This window comes from Bison bison, unplaced genomic scaffold, assembly GCF_000754665.1.
Source record: "Bison bison bison isolate TAMUID 2011002044 unplaced genomic scaffold, Bison_UMD1.0 scf7180017864338, whole genome shotgun sequence".
Classification (NCBI taxonomy): Eukaryota; Metazoa; Chordata; class Mammalia; order Artiodactyla; family Bovidae; genus Bison; species Bison bison.
Window position 1 is genome coordinate 1,780,253 of NW_011494910.1, and position 22,040 is coordinate 1,802,292.

At 50.3% G+C, this 22,040-nt stretch overlaps 2 protein-coding genes across 2 annotated transcripts in view; both read right to left on the reverse strand.

The window, feature by feature from the left end:
• Positions 1-6,733, reverse strand: part of GOLT1A (golgi transport 1A) — a 13,502-nt gene extending 6,769 nt beyond the window's left edge. Inside the window, exon 1 of the mRNA XM_010854154.1 lies at positions 6,622-6,733. Coding sequence (XP_010852456.1) covers positions 6,622-6,646 — 25 coding nt within the window. The 5' untranslated portion in view covers positions 6,647-6,733. The remainder of the gene's footprint in view (positions 1-6,621) is intronic.
• Positions 6,734-15,173: 8,440 nt separating this feature from the next.
• Positions 15,174-22,040, reverse strand: part of PLEKHA6 (pleckstrin homology domain containing, family A member 6) — a 134,127-nt gene continuing 127,260 nt past the window's right edge. The window contains exons 27-28 of the mRNA XM_010854252.1: positions 19,308-19,431; positions 15,174-18,695 (exon numbers count right to left, since the gene is read on the reverse strand). Coding sequence (XP_010852554.1) covers positions 19,316-19,431 — 116 coding nt within the window. The 3' untranslated portion in view covers positions 15,174-18,695; positions 19,308-19,315. The remainder of the gene's footprint in view (positions 18,696-19,307; positions 19,432-22,040) is intronic.

The following is a 22,040-nucleotide window of genomic DNA, read 5'->3' on the forward strand; positions in this document are numbered from 1 at the left end:
TGCCTCTTTAGTTAAGTTTATTCCTAAGGATTTTATTCTTTTTGATGCTATGGTAAAGGGAATCATGTTGCTTCCTTTTAAAAAAATTACTGATGAGGTACAACTTAAAGTTTACATTTTATTGTTTATATTGTTTTGCAACTCACTTTATTTACTTAATATAGCTAAAATGCCTTATTTTCTTTTTGTTGAATATGAAAATCATTTGTTACGATGAATAGAGAAAGAGCTAGAGTGTCTTTTTCAACTACAACATGTATAGCTTTATTAAAAATAGCTTAATTTTTAAAAAGAAAACACATAGGTAAATTTTAAAAATAAAATTTTTACTGGACTTGTTAACTAACATCTCAGAACTGATCCTCAGCATCTCTGTGAAATTGGTATTATTGCCATGTTTCTATGTGTGTGTGCTCAGTCAGTCAGTCATGTCCAACTCTGTGACCCCATGGACTGTAGCTCACCAGACTCCTCTGTACATGGGGTTTTCCAGGCAAGAACACCGTAGTGGGTTGCCATTTCTACTCCAGGGGATCTTCCCAACCCAGGGATTGAACCTGCTATGTCTCCATAGAGCGTTGTAAAAAGTTGCTAAAAGTTTGGTTGTTAAGAGCAGAACTAAGAAAACAAAATAAAAACAGAATTATGAGGACAAGGCTTACTGGCTTCATTATATTTACAACTGAAAGAGAATGAAACACAATTGTCTTTCAGGTAATTAATCTTTCCTAATCTGTGCCCGTGGCTCAGTGGGTAAAGAATCTGCTTGAAATGCAGGAGACACAGGTTCGATCTCTGGGTTGGGAAGATCCCCTGGAGAAGGAAGTAACAACCCACTCCAGTATTCTTGCCTGGAGATCCCATGGACAGAGGAGCCTGGCGGGCTACAGTCCATGGGGTCGAAAAAGAGTTGGACACGACTTGGTGACTAAACAAAAACAACAACTTGTTATCATACAGATCTTAGGAGGAGGAAATTAACACCAGTTCCAGTATAGAAATAAGGCTAAAGGCTTTCCTTAAAAGAATCATTAAAAATACAGAAATGAGATTTGTACTGAAACCTCAGTCAACTCATATTCAAAAAAAAAAAAAAAAAGCCAGCCTAATTAGTTCTCCCTTTTGGCAGAGTTGGATTTGTTAGGAACCAGCACAGCATCATTTCTCTCAACATATTGCCCCGCCACCAGAATCCATCTGCAACGAAGAGCAATTCCTCCTGTTTCTGACAAACCTCTGTAATCTATTCAAGCTTCCTATTTCTACCTTCTAGAATGCCTGCCCATATTAAATCTCTTAGAGCCCAAGACACTGGGCAAAATACAACCTCCTTGGTCGTTATGAAGTTTGTGTTCTTTCCATTGCATGATTTTTCTACCCTCAGGGACAATAAGGGCTTCCCCAGTGGCTCAGCAGTAAAGAATCAGCCTGCAATGCAGGAGACACAGGAGAGTGGGTTTGATCCCTGGATCAGAAAGATCCCCTGGAGGAGGGCATGGCAACCCACTCCAATATTCTTGCCAGGAAAACCCCATGGAGAGAGGGGCCTGGCAGGCTACAGTCCATGGGTTTGCAAAGAGTTGGACATGACTGAAGCAACTGAGCATGCATGCATGAAGAGACAATCAACTGAGGACCAAGAAGTATTTCTACCTTGTTGTGATTATTTTACATGGGCCAGGATATTGTGGAGGAAGACCACAATCTGAATGACAAAAATATCTTAAGTTTTTATGACCGCTATAAAAACCTCTTATTAGAGGTCAGGAGATTAACACTGATACATGACTACCATCCAGCACTCAGCCCCATTCATGTTTCATCAGTTGTCCCTGTAATACCATTCCCAGCAAAAAGGTCCAGTTCAGGGTCACACATGGCATGTGCTTGCCTTGTCTCTTCAGACTGTTATGTCTAGAACAGTTCTGCAGTCTCTCCTTGACAGGACCTTGACACTTGGAAGATCTGAGCTGGTCATCCAGTAGCACTCCCTCTATTTGGGTTTGTCTGATGTCTCCGCATGTCTGTATTTGGGTTATGCAGAAATATCAGCAAGAGGTGATGCCGTGTTCTCCTCCTGCCACTGTCGGTGACGCACGATTCCCGTTTGACCGCTACTGAGGGCGTTTCTTGAAGTCGGAGTCTGCAGGACCCTCCACATAAAGTGACTCTCCAGCTCCCACCACGACCCTGCCAGATGCCCCCCTCCTCCTGGCCAGCTGAACCCCACCCAGCGTGAACCCTCCAACCCGGGGAGCGCTCTGACGCCCGCCCTGGGCACTGCCCCGCTTCTGCAGTACGGCTTTAGGACGGAATTGTTGAAGAAGGAGGGAAAGGGGAAGAGAAAGAGCCTGTTTCTCTTTACAGAATTAACAGCGCTGACGAATGGTAGTCATTGTTAACACTGGTGAGCGCATGGTGCCAGGCAGTCTAAGCCCTTCGTGCGTATTAACTCATCTCGTCTTCATAACTGCCTATGCGGTAGGTATGCGTGCCCCCCATTTCACAGACAGAACTGAAACGTGAATGGTGTTAACCTGGGCCCCGGGGTGCACAGCCAGCAGCAGCAGAACCAGGGTGTGAACCCAGCAGACCAACTCTAGAGAAGTGACTTGAACGCCCTGTCCAGCCCACTCCTGCCCCCACCGCCTCTGCAGGAACTGCTCTGGCCAGGGTCTCCCGACATCCAAAGTGCAAAGGATAGGGGTCGGGCCTCCTCTGTCAGCAGCTGGCCACCCCCTTCTTGCAGCATCCTCTAGTGGGCTCCGAGACACCATATTCTCGATTTCTTCCTGCTATTCTGGCCGCTCCTCCCAGGCTTCTTTGCCAGCTCCCCTTTCTCTCTCTCCCTCCCGGGGTCTGAACTACTCAGGGCTTCAGCTCCAGCTCATTTCTCTTCTCATTCTAGTTGCACATGGACTCCCACTTCTTTAAGTATCTCCTGTGTGCTGACAATGTCGATATTTCTCTCTCTAGCTCTTGGCTTCTTTGAGCTTCCAAACTCCTATCCAGCTGCCTACTTGGCATATCTGCATGTTTTTCTCTCTTCAGGACATCTTGAACTCAACAGGTCCAAACTGAGCTATTGGTTTCCTTCCTTAAAGCTGCACTTGGCTCAGTTTTCCCCAAATGAATAAAATGTCGTCACCATCCACCCCGCAGCTCAAGGCAGAAGCCCAGTGGCCTCACAGCTCCGCCACCCCCTCCCCATTCGATCCACAGGTGAGTGTTATCGCTCCTTCCTCCCAAGTGTATCTTGAAAGCTGTCCGTTCCTCTCCACGCTTACGACTTAATTCTAAACCACCATTTCCTCTTTCCTGCACTCTGCGACATTCCCCAGTTAGTCTCCTGCTGCGTTCCTGCCCCCGTGATCCCTTCTCCATACAGTCGTCAGGGGTCTTGGAAAACATGCAGTCCACTCGTATTAGTGCAGCGGGCAGTCCGTCATGGCTTCCCGTGGGCTTAGAAGGAAAGAGTCCTCCCAGCTGTGCCTCGGCTCCCGGGCCCATCACGGGGCCTCGGCTTGCTTTTCCGACTGCATCTCCTGGAGCAGGGCAGGCAAGAGTATGATCCTCGCCCGCCACACTCCGAGCACATCCTTGTTTCCAGGACGGGCCTTCCTACCTCAGGGCCTCTGTACACAGGGCTGCTTCCCACTTGTTATCTGGCTGACACACACTCCGCCTTCGGGTCTCAACGTAAATGTCAGTTTCTCAGGGAAGTTTGGTCTTCTCTCCATTCCTGACTTAATTTGGTTGCCTCATTTTTCTCTCTCGCAGGACTGACTTAGCACATTCTTCTTAGAACTTAGCACATTCTTCTTAGAACTTTGCACATTTTGGTTTAATAAAATGTAGGCTTGTCCCTGGGCTCAGGCCTCAGCCCTCTTTATTTTTCCTCCAGGTCAGTGTTTCGCAACTTGGTGGGTTGGGGGAGGGCTGATAGATGGTGGTTGGCAATTCTGTTCGCAAGAAGGAAATGGCAACCCACTCCAGTGTTCTTGCCTGGAGAATCCCAGGGACGGGGGAGCCTGGTGGGCTGCCGTCTATGGGGTCACACAGAGTCCAACACGACTGAAGTGACTTAGCTGCAGTAGCAGCAGCAGACAGGCTGATGGTCACAGTCGGTGGTGAGAGTGTGCTACTGCCATCTAGTGGGGAGAGGCTAGGGATGCTGCTAAAATCCTATCATAGGAAGTTCATTTCAGTTCAGTTCAGTCCTCAGTCCGACTTCTTGCGACCCAAAGAATCGAAGCACGCCAGGCCTCCCTGTCCATCACCAACTCCTGGAGTTCACTCAAACTCATGTCCATCGAGTCGGTGATGCCATCCAGCCATCTCATCCTCTGTCGTCCCCTTCTCCTCCTGCCCCCGATCCCTCCCAGCATCAGAGTCTTTTCCAATGAGTCAACTCTTTGCATGAGGTGGCCAAAGTACTGGAGTTTCAGCTTTAGCATCATTCCCTCCAAAGAACACCCAGGACTGATCTCTTTTAGGACGGAGTGGTTGGATCTCCTTGCAGTCCAAGGGACTCTCAAGAGTCTTCTCCAACACCACAGTTCAAAAGCATCAATTCTTTGGCGCTCAGCCTTCTTCACAGTCCAGCTCTCACATCCATACATGACCACAGGAAAAACCATAGCCTTGACTAGACGGACCTTTGTTGGCAAAGTAATGTCTCTGCTTTTGAATATGCTATCTAGGTTGGTCATAACTTTCCTTCCAAGGAGTAAATGTCTTTCAATTTCGTGGCTGCAGTCACCATCTGCAATGATTTTGGACCCCCCTAAAACAAAGAACTGAAAGTCACGCCTGACTCTTTGTGACCCCACGGACTAATCCATGGAGTTCTCCAGGCAAGAATGCTGGAGTGGGTAGCCTTTCCCTTCTCCAGGGTATCTTCCTAACCCAGGAATTGAACCCAGGTCTCCCGCATTGCAGGCGGGTTCTTAACCAGCTGAACCACAAGGGGAGCCCACAAGGGAAGAATACTCAAGTGGGTAGCCTATCTCTTCTCCAGTGGAACTTCCCAACCCAGGAATTGAAATGGGGTCTCCTGCCTTGCAAAGAACTACCCTGCCCGCAAATGTCAGTAGTGGGGAGGCTGAGAAAGTGTGCGCCAGACAACCTCCTGGTTTAAATACTATCCGTATGCTGGCAATTCCCAGATTTCTCTCCCTTCCAGACTCATATACCTGACTACCTACTTGACCACAAACTCAGCATGTTTAAAACCCAACTCCTGCTTTCCTTCTCAACCCTTCTAATTGCTCAGGCTGTAAATATTGGAGGCACTCCAGAGTTCTTTCTCTCACACCCCACATCCAATCCACAGCAAGCCCTTTGGGCAGTTTGCTCAGCGCACGCCTAGCACTATTTCCCACCACTTTGATGCTACCACCCTGGTCTCCCCACCATCTATCAGCTCAGAGCGTCTCCCCGTCACCGTCTCCTGCCTCTTACCCGGCCTCTCTGTTGCTGTCTACTCTCAGGCCAGTACTCAGAGGGATCTTTTAAAAACGTAAGCAGATCTACCACTCCTCTGCACAAACTCTTCTAACGGCTTCCTGTCTTCTGCAGATGAAGCTGGAATCCTCACGCAGCCTGGCTGCTGGGTGGCCTCCTGACCAGCCTCCTGCCGCTCTCCCGTCCTCGCTGAGCTTCACCCACTCTAGCCGCCTTGTGTTCCTACCCAATGCCTCCGGGCTCTGGCCCTGGTGTTCCCCTCTCCCAAGAAGATCTCTCCCTCCATACAGCTACGTGGCTTTGCCCCCTCAATTCCCATGCACTTTCCCTGGGGAGTTTAGTGACCACTCTATACAAAGCAGTAACCCCTCCTACTCGTCACTCGCACGCCTCTTTACCCTGTTTTATTTTTGTCCAGAGGGTGTATCACCACCTGACATACTACATACTGACCTCTTCATCGGCTAGTTACCTGTTTCCTCATCCTGGAGTAAAAGCAGAGAATATATGTTTCATGCATTGGTGCATACGCTGTGCCCAACACAGTGCTTGGCACATAGAGGAGACAGTGAATGAATGGATACTGTCTCCAGTTCACAGATGAGACACTGGCTTTAAGTAACTCACCCAAGCGAAACTCACAGAGCCACAGTTCTCATCACTTTTCCCGGCCCTGGGGACTACCTCCCTGCCCTCTCTCGGCAAGAAATGGGAAAGACACTTAGGAGTGAAGACAGGGTGATTTAGGGAGAGGATTTGAGTTTAGTTTCTGATAAGAAGGTGCCAGGGCTACAGGAGACTTTAAGAGTTTGTGGGGGAAAAAGTCTGAATAAGAGGCCTTCTAGGTTCACCCTTGCAGTACCCCCAGTTTCAGAATCCTGAATGGGGATGGGATCAAAGTGGTGAGCCTGCCAGTTCCTCTGGGCAGCAGCCTCTGGCCTCCTGGGAGCCCTGAGCAGCCCCCACCCCGGACGGCAGGGATCCCAGCTGGCCTCAGCCCTGGGGCCTGGAGGAGGCCAACGGGGCAGCCCCCAGCCACTGGCTCCGGAGGTCACCTTGCAGGTTCCCCAGGGCCAGCCAGGCTGGGAGGGGCCGCACCTCCCCGAGCCCCAGCCCAGCCCCCTCAGAAGCATGGGCCCAGCCCCCAGCACTCACTCTGCCATTCGGTAATGGAGATCATGTCGAGGGCTGCCTGAGGGACGCTCCAGGAGGAAGCTGGCCAGGGGCAAGTAGCCCTGGGGACCGAACCTGGACATGCTCAAGGGAAGCTGACCCTTGGTAAGTTGTGAAATGAGCCTCTGGCAAATCATTAACACAGACACACACCTACATGCACACAGACACACACACTCACCCACATACCTCACATACAGGGCTGCTTAAAGTCACAGTTTCTCCCGGAGGGCATTGCTCCCTCCCTCTGGGAAGTCCACACCCATCTGACTCCTGTAATTCCTCCCAACCCATCCACTGAGGCTGAGTTCTGCAGTTTCCATCTCTCTGGCAAATCTTGGACTGTTTAGGGAAGAACTGTTTAGGGAAGTACCTGGCTTCCTTACATGGTTTGGTAGATGGTGTGGGAAGAGTTGGGATCTGTTTCTTTTTGGGAAAGTACTATTAATAAATTCATTTGTTGATTAAATTCATTAATAAATGCAGTGTGAACTCAGAAGTGAAGTCAAAAGCAGTATTACCGTAATACCTCCAGCCAGTGTTAAGGGATGCATAATGCAAATTCAAGTTGGAACCGACCAAAAAAGATAGCCCACAACCAAAGGCAAAGGAGAAGCCGCAACACGATGGTAGGAGGGGTGCAATCGCGTTTAAGATCAAACCTCATGCCCCCCAGAGATGCTTGGAGGGCACAAACAAAACCTTGCGTGCACCAGGACCGAGGGAGAGGAGCAGTGACCCCCACAAGAGACGGGCCAGACCTGCCGTGGTGTCTGAAGGTCTCCTGCAGGGGCCTGCTGCAGGGACAGGGGCTCCGGCAGCAGCAGTCCTGGGAGGTGCGGCCTGTGGCCCAGGTCCTCTTGGAGGAGTCACCATGAGCCCCACTGTCGGGCCGCCAGGCGGGCGACTCACAAACTGGAGGACAATCATACCAAAGAAGTTCTCACTGCTCTAAAGGTTCCAGGCCCCACCAGACTACCCAAGTAAAGGAACTCAGTATCCCCGGGGAATCTGCCTTTGAAGAGCAGCGAGATTTGATTGCAGAACTTCCATAGGGCTGGTGAAACAGAGACTCTTGGCGGGCATGAACAAAATCTTGTGCACACCAGGACCCGGGAGAAGGGAGCAATGACCCCACAAGAGACTGAGCCAGACTTGCCTGTGTGTGTGGGAGTCTCTGGTGGGGTGTGGGTCGACAGCACAGGGTCAGGGCACTGGCCACAGCAGTCCTGGGAGGCTCAGGGTGCTGGTGTAAGTCCTTTTGAAGGAGGTCGCCATTACAGCCATTACCCCTACCAGTTTGGCCTCAGGCCAAACTACATGGAGGGAACACAGCCCCACCCATCAGCAGAAAATTAGATTAAAGATTTACTGGGCATGGCCCTGCCCACCAGAGCAAGACCCAGTTTTCCCCACAGCCAGTCCCTCCCATCAGGAAGGGTCCACAAGCCTCTTATACTCATCCATCAGAGGGCAGACAGAAAGAAAACCAGAATTACAGGAAACTAACCGAATTGATCCCATGGACCACAGCCTCGCCTAACTCAATGAAACTATGAGCCATGCTGTGTAGTGCCACCCAAGACAGGCGGGTCATGGTGGAGAGTTCTGACAAAACGTGGTCCACGGGAGAAGGGAATGGCAAACCACTTCAGCTTTCTTGCCTTGAGAACCCCATGAACAGGATGAGATGGTTGGAGGGCATCAGTGACTCAGTGGACATGAGTTTGAGCAGACTCCAGGAAACGGAGAGGAACACGGAAGCCTGGCGCACCGCAGTCCATGGGGTCGCCAAGAGTCGGACACAACTGAGCGACTGAACAACAATGTTAATAGATTCATCTTGTAAGCAGTTGGATCGCTTTGTGCTGATGCCCACGCTAGACGCGGGGGGCGACAAGCAGCTAATTGAGACCTGTTGCTGACCGTCTGAGAGCGCCAGATTCAGTTGACTCTAGGGCAGAATGTCCCAAGGGTGTTAGACACACAGCTTCGCCCCTTTTCCCCCAGCGTTGTCCGGCTCTGGACTGTGAGGCTGAGCTGTGGAAAGACGAATCTAGGCTTGGGGTGGGGCTGGACAACGAGTCAGGACGCTCGGTTCTAGCCCGCCCACCTGCTGTGTACATGCGGCTGCGTCCCTCCGCCTTCTCTGAGCCTGAAAAAGGAGAAGCCGACCGGTTCCTAACCTCCTCTCTCTCGGTGGAGAGCAGTGGCTCTCAATCCCATTAGAGCTGGCATCCCCTTTGCAACATGCCCTCTATCCTGCAGTGCAGTTTCATAGATGATATGACTAGTCTACAGCCTTCATTTAAACACCTCAAAGGTAATTATAATAAAGAAGAAAATATTACAATAAGACACAATGTCTCCGTATGTAACTGTTCAGTTCAGTTCAGTTCAGTTGCTCAGTTATGTCCAGCTCTTTGCGATCCCATGAATCACAGCACGCCAGGACTCCCTGTCCATCACCAACTCCCGGAGTTCACTCAAACTCACATCCATCGAGTCGGTGATGCCATCCAGCCATCTCATCCTCTGTCATCCCCTTCTCCCCCTGCCCCCAATCCCTCCCAGCATCAGAGTCTTTTCCAATGAGTCAACTCTTCGCATGAGGTGGCCAAAGTACTGGAGTTTCAGCTTTAGCCTCATTCCTTCCAAAGAACACCCAGGACTGATCTCCTTTAGAATGGACTGGTTGGATCTCCTTGCAGTCCAAGGGACTCTCAAGAGTCTTCTCCAACACCACAGTTCAAAAGCATCAATTCTTCGGCGTTCAGTTTTCTTCACAGTTTAACTCTCACATCCATACATGACCACTGGAAAAACCATAGCCTTGACTAGATGGACTTTTGTTGGCAAAGTAATGTCTCTGCTTTTGAATATGCTATCTAGGTTGGTCATAACTTTTCTTCCAAGGACTAAGCGTCTTTTAATTTCATGGCTGCAGTCACCATCTGTTAGACAAGACTTAACAGAAGACATAAAGTAGGCAGATTGCTTGCACCTAATTGTAATAAGTTTGAATTTAAGAGAAATAGAAGACTTGGGCCACCCTTTCAAAAAAAAAAAAACAAAACACCAAATAACCCCTCTCTATATACAAAAAAATCAAAAGAGCAGTAGGGAGTGAACACTAGAATAAAAACTGTTAGGTAGTTAAAAACAGACCAGAGGTCTTTGCACGTATACATATAAAAGAGGGAAATAACCTTCACTGAAGTACAGCTAACATAGCAAAGCAAGTTAAAGATGACAACGTGAGAAAATGGAGGGAATACAATGTGAGTGCAGACAGACAGTCTGAGGGACCTCCCTGGAGGTCTGGTGGTTAGGGTTTGGCTCTCTCACTGCTGGGGCCCATGTTCCCTGGTCAGGCAACTGAAATCCCCCAAGCCACCCAAAACCACAAACCAAAAACCGGATTTGATGTGTGCTGTTAAAAATAGCTCCCCGTGTTACCACATGGGATGGGGCAGTGGAAACATGTCACAGACACATAGATCTGTGCTTTACTTTTCTTAAGATTTTTTTTAATATGGACTATTTTTAGTCTTTATTGAATTTGTTACAATATTGCTTCTTCTTCTTTTTTTTTTTTAATGTTTTTTTGGCATTTTGGTGTGCAGGGGATGTGGGATCTCAGCTCCCCAACCAGGGGTTAAACTCACACCCCCTGCATTGGAAGGCGAAGCTGTAACCACCGGGCCACCAGAGAAGTCCCCACAGATCTGTGTTTTGAAACACCATCGTGTGTTCAGGCTAACTTCAATCTGGGGGATCTTAAAAGGCCTTGGAGATCATATATTTCCAAAGGGCAATATAGGAAGGATTGGAAAGAGAAGTGGTGATATAAGCTGTTTAAAGCAATTGAATGTGCACCCTGAGAAAAACAGCAGGCAATTCCCCCAAACATTTCCATATGCAATTGTTACAACATAGATGTTCATTTTTGGGCTGTAAAAACTTAAAAAATATGAAGGAGGCAATACTGTAATATGAAATAATGTCTAAAAACAGGTATTAAGGAGAGCCAAGGAGACCTTGCATCTCAAGAATCTTTGCTTTAATGATATTTGGTTCTCTCAGAGCTCCTCTGTTAACTGTTTGCAATCAGCCTCTGCTTTTTCAGTAAGACCACTGCATTGGAACCAAATATACAGTAGTTGCAGTGTTAGAATCTGTTGTATAGACAATGATTGGAGTAGATTATTCAATAATTTTGAGACAATGTCTTTATTCCATTTAAGTGTCTTCTCCATAATAAGCATCTCTTAACTTACTGACGGAGAATGCAATGGCACCCCACTCCAGTACTCTTGCCTGGAAAATCCCATGGAGGAACCTGGTAGGCTGCAGTCCATGGGGTCGAGAAGAGTCGGACACGACTGAGTGACTTCACTTTCACTTTTCACTTTCATGCATTGGAGAAGGAAATGGCAACCCACTCCAGTGTTCTTGCCTGGAGAATCCCAGGGCAGGGAAGCCTGGTGGGCTGCCGTCTATGGGGTCTCACAAAGTCAGATACAACTGAGGTGACTTAGCAGCAGCAGCAACTTCCTGAGTTATTCAGAAAACTAATTTTTTAAAAAATTAGAAGCATGCAAAAACTTTTTAGAACTATTATGAATTGTAATATGACTGACTTACACTGGTTTAATCTATTTGTTTTAGATTTGTTTAAAGTTATACAGCAACAGTTAGAACTGGACATGGAACAACAGACTGGTTCCAAATAGGAAAAGGAGTACGTCAAGGCTGTATGTTGTCACCCTGCTTATTTAACTTATATGCAGAGTACATCATGAGAAACGCTGGGCTGGAAGAAGCACAAGCTGGAATCAAGATTGCCGGGAGAAATATCAATAACCTCAGATATGCAGATGACACCACCCTTATGGCAGAAAGTGAAGAGGAACTAAAAAGCCTCTTGCTGAAAGTGAAAGTGGAGAGTGAAAAAGTTGGCTTAAAGCTCAACATTCAGAAAACGAAGATCATGGCATCCGGTCCCATCACTTAATGGGAAATAGATGGGGAAACAGTGGAAACAGTGTCAACTTTATTTTTTTGGGCTCCAAAATCACTGCAGATGGTGATTGCAGCCATGAAATTAAAAGACGCTTACTCCTTGGAAGGAAAGTTATGGCCAACCTAGATAGCATATTCAAAAGCAGAGACACTTTGCCAACAAAAGTCCGTCTAGTCAAGGCTATGGTTTTTCCAGTGGTCATGTATGGATGTGAGAGTTGGACTGTGAAGAAAGCTGAGCGCCGAAGAATTGATGCTTTTGAACTGTGGTGTTGGAGAAGACTCTTGAGAGTCCCTTGGACTGCAAGGAGGTCCAACGAGTCCATCCTAAAGGAGATCAGTCCTGGGTGTTCATTGGAAGGACTGATGTTGGAGCTGAAACTCCAGTACTTTGGCCACCTCATGCTAAGAGCTAACCCATTGGAAAAGATCCTGATGCTGGGAGGGATTGGGGACAGGAGGAGAAGGGGATGACAGAGGATGAGATGGCTGGATGGTATCACGGACTCGATGGACATGAGTTTGGATAAACTCCGGGAGTTGGTGATCGACAGGGAGGCCTGGTGTGCTGCGATTCATGGGGTCGCAAAGAGTCGGACACGACTGCGCGACTGAACTGAACTGAAAGTTATACAGGACAGAAGGCAATTAATTATTTTGTAAAACTCTCCTGTGCATTGGAGCTACTAAATGCCAGTAAAAGTTTTGCCTCCTTAACACTAAGACAACTTAAGACCTGAAAATTTTCAAAATCACCCTTAGGGGGCCGTATAATTCCCATTGAAACTGGTAGGTAGGGAGCTCAGGCTATGACATCAGAGTGCCCTGGGCTTCACTCTAGCTTCATAAGACCTTTAGATATTCTATTCACTCTTTTTGTGCCTCAGTTTCTTGGATAATAATCACATAAATGTGAGAATTAGTGAGTAAATGCATGTGAAGTACATAGAACTGGGTACCTGGCTCATAATAAATACTTAATGAGCCACTGTTATTACTATTTTCATACAGCTGTAATAATTATACTGTTATTAACATTACTATTATTACTCTATTGTCTAGTGCTGCTGTATGAAAGACTTGGATTTCAGTTATGGTTTCAAACTGCTCCCACAGGAGTGAAAGTGAAAGTCGCTCAGTTGTGTCCGAATCTTTGTGACCCCATGGACTACACAGTCCATGAAATTCTCCAGGCCAGAATACTGGAGTGGGTAGCCGTTCCTTCTCCAGGGAATCTTCCCAACCCAGGGATCGAACCCAGGTCTCTCACATTGCAGGCGGATTCTCTACCATCTGCGCTACTAGGAGTAGCAGCTAGGAATACATTCCTCTCAGCCATGGAGCCCACCTGTAAGCTAGGAACTGAACTGTCCTGAAATTGGACCATTTTCATCTGATCCTCAGATGACAGCACTGTGTACCAGAGTTGGGCCCACGGGCTTGTCTACAGCCCACCATCCTGAAGAGGGGCCCCTTCGTGGGGGCAACCTCAGAGAGGAGGACGCAGGCCCTGGGACACCTGTTCTGGTCCGTGGGGAAGGGCTGGGAGAGTGCAGCTGCTCCCGGGGCTGCAGGGATGGAAGCGGCAGGGGGAGGACCCCCAATGGCTGAAGGGTAGGGGCCCTACCGAAGTCCTGCAGTGAAGACCTTGGGGTCAGCCAAGGATCTCCAAGGAGACATTCTCCCTCTCCCTTCATCGTGATCCTAAAGACAGCCAAGGGGCCAACACAGGGTCACTACCATCTCCTCACATTTGTAAATGAATTTGCATTTTGAAAGTGCTTTCCATCCCTTTTTTTTATTTGACTTTCTCGAGAGCTCCTTATGGATGGTAGTTAATATCCCCATTTCACAGATAAGGAAATTGAGATTCAAGAATTTTAGTGACTTGTCCAAATCTTTATGCAGCTAGCAAGGAGCGGGACCAGGAACTGAGCACAACGTCTCCTCTGCTGCACCAGTCTCGCAGTGGGGTGAGCCGGTTCTGCACTGGAGGCTTGGGGCTGAGTGGGTGTGTGGCATGGGCCCGTTCCCTGCAGCAGCAGGGTCTGAAGTCTGGCTGCTTGCCTGGCCCCCAGCACACCCGTCATCACGAATAAGGACATGGCCATGCAGTTACAGAGTCCGCTCCTTAAAGGGCCTTCTCCGAGCTGCTTGTTCATGTTTGGTTGCTGACTACCAACCTCTTTTGCACCCCTAGCCTGACTTGATGGAAGGACTGATGTGGGCCAAAGAGTGGAGCAGTCAGGGCCTGTGAGCATCCTGCCTAGAGGGAAGCCGGGCCATCACGCTCCATGTCCTCTCCAAGCCCCTGGCTCTGGCCTAGACAGAAAAACAGGTCCGGTGTGTGGGCAACTTCTCCAGTACGCCTCCTCCAGCTCTACAGGCTTCTGCGCGAGCCTGCATCTGGTCCCAGTTCTTGATTCACAAAGGACATTAAGGTTTATAACTCTCTTGGGATGTTACAAAATCCAAAATCCAGTCATTAATACAGGTGCTACTAGCCCTTTAGGGATGAGAAAAGGTGCCCAGAATTCAAAACCAGCCATTAGAACCAAGCTAATCAAGCTTGCCTTCCTGTATATCCTCTTTCTCGAACCAGGAATGCCACCTTCTCTCCCCAGAGATCCTGCAGAAGCCCAGCAAAGCCTGCTGCTGTCCTGGGCTCATGTTCACTCTCCACCCGCTTCCCCACAGAATTCACAGGGTTTCTTAATTCTCACTCCTCGCAAACATTTCAAATTGAGCAGCTCTGCTAAAGTCCTTCACACTGAGTGTCAATAAAGGATAAGCACTGAGTACCTGCCAGGAGATGTGGTCCCAAATCTCTGAAGCTGGATGAAAAGAATTCAGGCAGCCTTTCTGATACCAACCCCCACCGTGACTTCAGCGGAAGGTTCCAGGGCCTAAAGCACGTGATGCTTCCATTGTTCAGACTTGGGACAAGTCTTGATCTGGGATCACATGGATCAAAAAGATGACAGTCGTGTTGACAGCAAACCATCATCCCCAGTCTGTGGGGAGGTCCCATCCTTCCGAGAATTCTGGGATTCCTGCCCAGGAGGCAGGCCAAGGAGGGCAGCCCCCGGCTTAGGGGGAGCGGGTGGTCCCTTAGGGAAGGCCTGGCCCAGGCCTCCTCGCCCTTTCTGCCAGGCATGTAAACTGCCATGGACCCCAAGGCCAGGCACGGCAGACATGGACACGGAGTGCAAGAGACACGCCACTTGCACAAACCATTTATTTCCTGTATTGGGTTTATACAAACTTGCAAGATACAAATGCAGAGTTCACTGAGTGCTTCAGTACCTGTATCTATAAAAAGAATGTTGCTGAGAAGGAAGCAAGCTCTCACCTGTCAGTTGGGATGGCCCCTCCCTGGGGAGGGGCTTGTTGGCTAGAAAGAAGCTAAGGGGCTGCTATGGAGCCCTGACAGATACTCACTGTTTATCTAACCTTAACTCTTCTTCTAAGGTCATTTTTATACTAAATAAAGACACCAAGACCATAAATTTCCTTGTAGAGTTTATTGTCTAATACTAGCAAATCAAATTGGCCCCAATATGTGCATAAATAGATATATGTATATATACGTATATTTCATATTTTCCTTAGTTTTAAGAGCTGCCAGGTGAGGGGCTGCCTAAAGGGAAGGGAATTACTTCTGTCTTGCTACAGTCGGCCCTGCTCCAAGAGCATCCCTCTCACCAACACAGGTGAGCAAGTACGCACAGCCTTCAACCTCAGAAAATCTCTAAAGTGACAACACTAGTACTTGATTACAGCCTCCTGGTTATTGTTGAGGGAGGTAATGTGTTAACTGGGAAGGCCCTAGATTAGTAACCAGGGCTTTCCCCGGGTGGGTTACTTAGCTCTGGGCCCCCAGCCAGGCCCCCTTCATTCCTAGCAAGATGTTTTAAGCTTGGAATAGGGTGCCAGCAAAGGTCAAAGTGGGAGGCCAGGCTTCAGATGCTGGCCAGGAGCTCTGTGCTAGGCTCCAAAACCTTTGATTCCAGATCTGGACAAAAGACTTCCATTCTGCCCAAATCCTTGCAGAGCAAGAGCCCCTTGCCCACTTCAGTAGTCACTAAGCAGTTTGGAAGGCTGAGCTGGCTTAGTTCAGGGCCCCAGCAGCAGGAAAGTCCTGGGCAAGGCTGAGATGCACCTCATCCTTCGGACCCTCAGGGCTGACTTCACAGTCTGGATGCCAGACTGGGGTACCATCCCCTTAACAACGGGCCCCAGAAGAAAGGTCACAGAGGGAGGCAGGTGCCGTAGATGTCACTCAGACCAGAGAGGGACCAAGTGAAGAGGAATGTGAGAAGTCCAAGGAACTTGAATGTGTCTGCCCCGAAGGACCAGAGATGTCAAACTGTTTGCACTGGCCGTTGCACCATATCCTGGGTCCATCAAACAATAGACCGACATTCTCAGTGCTGTTTGGCATATTCCAGCAGGGTGATAAAGGCGGTGGTCCAGGAGCACATCTGGGGCGTGTATGCCTGCAAGGGTCTGCTTTTGTGCACACAGCTGTAAACATTTCCTTCAAGAAGGTTCACATTCAATAATCCTACAGAGTCATCAAAAGTTGACAGTGTAATCAAATCCTTAGACCAGGACTGCAAGAGAATGTCCTGCCCTGGCAAGATCCTCTCCGGCTGAGTTCTGGGGACCAGCCCTTGGCAGACTGGGAATGGGAAGGAGGAGGCTGCTGAGGAGGAGGGAAGGGTGGAGGGCGGGACCTAGAGGCAGTCCCCCAGTCCCTCACATCACCTGCCAATTCCATTCAGACATTGCACATGTGGAAAATAGATTTGCTTTTATAACAAAAATGTAAAATAGATCTGTCTTAAAATAACTCCTCTCCCCCTCTTTGGATCAAAAGGCATGGGGTATGGCCACAGTATGCTTGGAATGATGTGGAAAGGAAAGGAGAGAAAACGGGCCTGGGCAGGAGTTTCAGGAAAGGATCAGATGTCCAAACAAATATATATATATATATTACATATACATCTGCAATATGATAATCTTCACAAAACATATATTAAGGCATGTAAAGCAACATAAAGAGCCAGCTTTATGAAAAAGAGGTGAAAGAGAGGTCGCAGAGGGGCAGACATTAATCCTTGGTATTTCACATGTATTTCTAAAAGTATCACTTAAAAAAAAGACACAAAGAAAGGGAGAAGGCGTGGAAGGACCCCAAACTCTGCTTTTTATGGATGGACAAGGTGTGGGAGAAGATGGAGAAGGGAGAGAAGGTTACCTGGGAGCTGATCCCACCTGTCAGTCTATGGGGGAGAAAGGACACGTTTGGGGTGCTTGAGCTGTGCTGAAGATGGGAGATGCAGCCAAGGGTCACGTTTACAAAAACCTGCTATATGTGAGGGTGAGCGAATCCTCCTGTCTGTAAGCCCTCAGAAACATGGGAATGTCTTAAGCACCTACAACAGCGCCTGGTACATAAAAGGTGCGCAGGGAATATGTGTTAAGTGAACTGTCAGCTTTACTCGCATATGAACCATAACTGTCCCAGCCACGAAGGAGTGGAGAGGAATTGCTAGAAGATGAAGGAATCGTTCTCAGGGTCTCTGAAGGTCAGGTTGAAGTCTCGGGGAAGCAACCCTGGCAAAGAGAAGGTCTAGGGGCCAAGGGTTTTCACTCTAGCTCCTCCGTCCTCTCTGGCTACATTCATCTGAAGGTGGTGGAGCGGAGGGACAACAGGCTTTGCTCCTATCGCTCCGCCACTGGTCCCCTGGCTACGCAGGGTGTGAATGAGCCACGCGAGAAGTGAGACGCTCCAACAGCTTCAACCTGTCCCTGTGTGGGACGCCTGGGATTGAGAGGAGGACTCCAGAATCTGGCCTACCAGGCTCAGGCCACATCTGCTCTCCTGGGGCACACGCTCAGCTGGCCCACAGCACATTCCAGGGGGAAGGCGATGAAATGGTGTCACAGAAACGTTTAGGGAAGGCCCCGTGGCTGATCACACACTCCACACCCCGACCACCCCACACCTTCTGGTCTTCCAGCAGGACCAAGACAGGTCCTTGTCTCTGCTCCTGACCCCAGGACGGGGAGGCCGACATCAGGCCCAGATCCAGAAGAAGCTGTCCCCAGCCCACGCTCCCCGGGCCCTCAGCGCACACCTCCGCCCCACAGCAGCGTGCTCCGTGGGGGTCCTGGAGCTGGCAGCCCCCGATCCCGGCACAAGGTGGGGAGAGCTGAGCTGACACCTGGCACTGTGCCTGGCACTAACCTGAGGCTCCACCCCGGGGAAACCGACCCCATTCCTTTCTCATGTCTGTCCTCCCCCTCCTCCCCGCACACGAGCCCTGCCGCTCCCTTTCCTCCTGCCCTCCCGAGACCTCTCCCCTTCTCTCCGCTACCCCTTCTCAACCTGCCCTCAGACGCTGCACACACTTGCCGCTTCCCACCCACGGCCAGCGCTCCCCTCTGGGAGCCGAGGAGCCTCTCCCATCTCTTGTCAGCTTGTCTTTGGCTCAGGCAGGTGGTCAGTCTCCACTGGACCCCAAAGGAGCACCCAATAAACCGGGATGTGCCAAGACCCTGGGCACCGCTGGACAGCAGGGCGGGGCTGATGGAAGGGGATGACGGCAGGCCCCGCTCTTGGCATCGAGCGACAAGTCCTAACCTAAGAGGGCCCAGGGTGCATTCCCCACTGCATCTTCTCCACCAAGGAATGTTCCAGCAGGGCTGTCACAACCCCAGCCAGGGCCAGAGCGAGGCTCCCTGTGCCGAGGGCAGCGGACAGGATGGCGCTCCTCACCCCGCCACCTGACGCCCAGCCTAGGGTGGCTGTCTGAGTAGCGAGGATCTCGGGCCGGAGTCCCGGGGGTGTGGACACCGCAGTGTCTGTGCTGCTGTTGGGCGACCCCAGCCCCTGGCCTGGCTCCCGCAGCATTCCCGTGGGAGCGCAGGGGTTGGGGGGCCAGGGTGGGCCGCGGGGCAGAGGCGGCTTCAGAACGTGGCTCTCTGGAGCTTCGCGGCGTTGGCTTCAGCCAGGGCTTGCACTGGAGGAGAGAGACGTGGGTTAGAAGGCGCTGCACGGGGAGGGCCCTCCAGCCCACCCGCCCAGAAAGTCTCTTCTGCAAAAACCACCCCTCAACCCTGTGAGAGGGGGACAAAGGAACAGAAGTCAGTTCTTGTTCAGCTGCCTGATACTGAGGGGCTGTGTGCTAGGGGGAAGGGACACAGCCTTTGCCTAGAGCTGTCCGGGGCCACTTTACTTTACAGAAGACCTGGGTACCATCTGGGAGAGATAAGATCTGGGAGAAGCAGCTTCTAGGGGCTTCTGAGGCAGGGAACAGATGGCAGGCTTGCAGGCCGACAGGAGGTGCAGGGGTGGGGAGCTGGGGCAGCCCTCTGACAGCGGACAGGAGCAGCCTCTGTCCCCTCTGCTCCTGGAGACGCAAAGCCACTGGCACCGCAGCTTCCGGGAGCAGCCCTGCCAGCCGGCTCCAGCCCAGCACTGCGCAGGATGGACGACGGAGGGGAAGAGCGGCGAGGCGCGCCGGCGCGGGGAAAAGCGATGGCGGGCGGGATGGAGGGTGCAGGCGGCTGGCGGGGGGAGGGCAGGGGTCCCACTCCCGGGGCTGGATGAAATACGGTAGAAAAGTGCTTACGTCAGAGCTCAGACCCGCATGACATGGCTGCTGTCGGCGCCCCGCGGGGGTTCAGACGGTAGGGGGTTGGCTGGTGGAGCCGGGGAGGCAGGGGAGGTGGGAGGGCTTGGGGTGGCACATTGCACTGGAAACAGAAATGAACAGGGCAGTGAATAGGGGCTGCGGGGGTGGGGGGTGGGGAAGGCGGAGGCATGAGGCCGGTGCCCAGAGCAAGCGAGGCCCTCCTCCACGCAGGGAGCAAGGCAGGAGGCAAGCAGAGAGGAGCGCTGAGCTTGGGCATCTGTTCAAGCTGAGCGGAGCTGGTTCCAGGGTCGCCATGGAGGAGAGCACGGGGCCCCAGGGGAGACCTGGCCACATCCAAGCTCTGCTGAGAACCAGGGTGACTGGGGGTGATGCTGGCCCCTCTGACCTAGAGCTCCCCTTCCATCTGTGCAGCAGGGAGATGCTCACACCTCCCCTCGACTGTGGACAGGGTGAGGGGTGGCACCTTCAGAGGCAGTGATATCACTGATGACCATGATTAATAGTGCAGTAAAATCACACTAATCCAAATCACCAGGCCCTCATTCATTGACTCAAAGTGGAGTGATCCCAGTGTTTATCAGCTCCACGAGGACAGAGGCTCCTGATGGGCTTCAAACCAGTCTAACTTTGACTGGAGGGTTCAAAAGCGATTCCCGCTGTCACTTGAGATCTCTTTTCATCCATCCAGGAAAGGCCAACTTCAATCTACCTCTAAACAGATCATTTAAGCCCGAAAGTGGTGACATTTGAATTAATGAGATTTTACTCTATTATCATTCTTTTCCATGCTGAGAACAGCAAAGTGAAGGACAAGGAGTCGTAGTGTTAGGAACAAGCCCTGCAAGTCTCTAGACCCCCGTGCTCCCTTGGTGTGGCTGTGGGAGCCTCACTCAGGCTCAGAGCAGAACCAGGCCTGGGCCAGGGTCACACTGTCTCCCTCCGGAGAGGGACCCCGGCACCGGCCTTCCCAGACCCCTGCTCCCACCCTGCCTGGGCCCTCATCACCTTCCCTGGCCTCTGCACAGGAGAAAGGGCCCACGCAGCCCCGCGGCACATCTGTGCATGCCCACAAACATACAGAAGGAAGTGATCCAGTCTGCATGGGTCCAGCAACACCACACTTTTCTACTCAGCGCACACAACTCATGTGTGCGTGTGGGCACGACTGAGCCTGTGCCTCGTACACAACCCAACACACTTGTCACTTTTCATACAAATACATCCACAAACACCTCTGAAGCACACATCCATGTGCACACCCGTATCACAGATCCAATGGGTAGTTGTCTGGTAACTTCGATTCCTAAGAGTCAAAAAACCAAAACCTAAGCAAGGAAGATCTTAAGGAAGCCAAATAGATGCTACAATGTGCATGCAATAAAGCTCTTACAATTTATTCACTGAAGAGTTCCTTGGAGTCCAGATACTTATTTAAACACAATTATGATAGGTGTTGACTTGCTGGGTGTCTAGCCCATGAGAGATTAGAAATAGGAAAATTAGGAGAGGGAGAGAGAAAGAGGAGTTGAGAGGCCCACTGAGGCACAACTGAAGGCGAGAGCACCTTCTGTGAAAAGGAGACATATTAACTTTAAAGCCTTCACAGTCTGGGAGCATTTAGCAGGGCCACAAATAGATCTGTACGGATTAGAGACCCAAAGGGCATCTCTTCCACAGAGGTCAGCAAAATAAGGACATTTATAATGATACTCTAGTGGTAAAGAACCCGCCTGCCAATACAGGAGATGCTGGTTCGATCCCTGGGTTAGGAAGATCCTCTGGAGGAGGGCACGGCAACCCACTCCAGTATTCTTGCCTGGAGAATCCCCATGGGCAGAGGAGCCTGGTGGGCTGTAATCCACGGGGGCGCAAAGAGTCAGACACAACTGAAGTGACTTAGCACACGTACATGCATAATGATACTAAATGAGCGAGAACAAGAAAGATTAATTATGTTAAATACAACCTCTACGAAATCAGAAAAATACTAAACACAGATTATGAACACGCCCATCAAAATAAGTTCACATATGCAGCACATAGGCATTGTACAATGTGCTACTTCAGTTGTGTGTTCACAAGTACTACCACACCTGCACGCATAAATAATCAGTCACACGTATTCACGTTCATGAGGCTGTGCTCTCTCCATCCTGCACACGTCGGTGTGTTTTCACAAAAGTTCCACACACACACTGTGCACAACATATACACAAATAGCCTCGGTCATCCATCACACTGCAAAGAAAGCCCATCACGTGTAAACGTCTGCATTTTTAAGCACCACCTCCGCCTACATATTGCACACTCACAGCAACAGTTTCCCAAACACCACCTGTACTGATAAACAATGGGTCTCTGCACAACACCCATAGGCATCTTGCACACACAGACACACTCCTATATTTGCAAACATTCCCTCCACGCATACATCACATACGTGAATATACACATACATGTGTACCTACAGCCATTACCCAGTACAGACACTGCGATGACATCGCGCCACATGGACAAACCCACTATTGCCCCATCTTCCGTGTACTGCACGCCAGGACACCGACAACGGCTACAAGCTCGCCGCCCGCCTCCGCACCCAGGCCACACGCTGCACTCAGGCCCTAACTGCACCCCCTCCCGCTGCACCAGCCCATGGGCACCCTCTCCCACACAGCGTCTGCCGTGCCTGGCAGAGCTCTGGGAACGTGA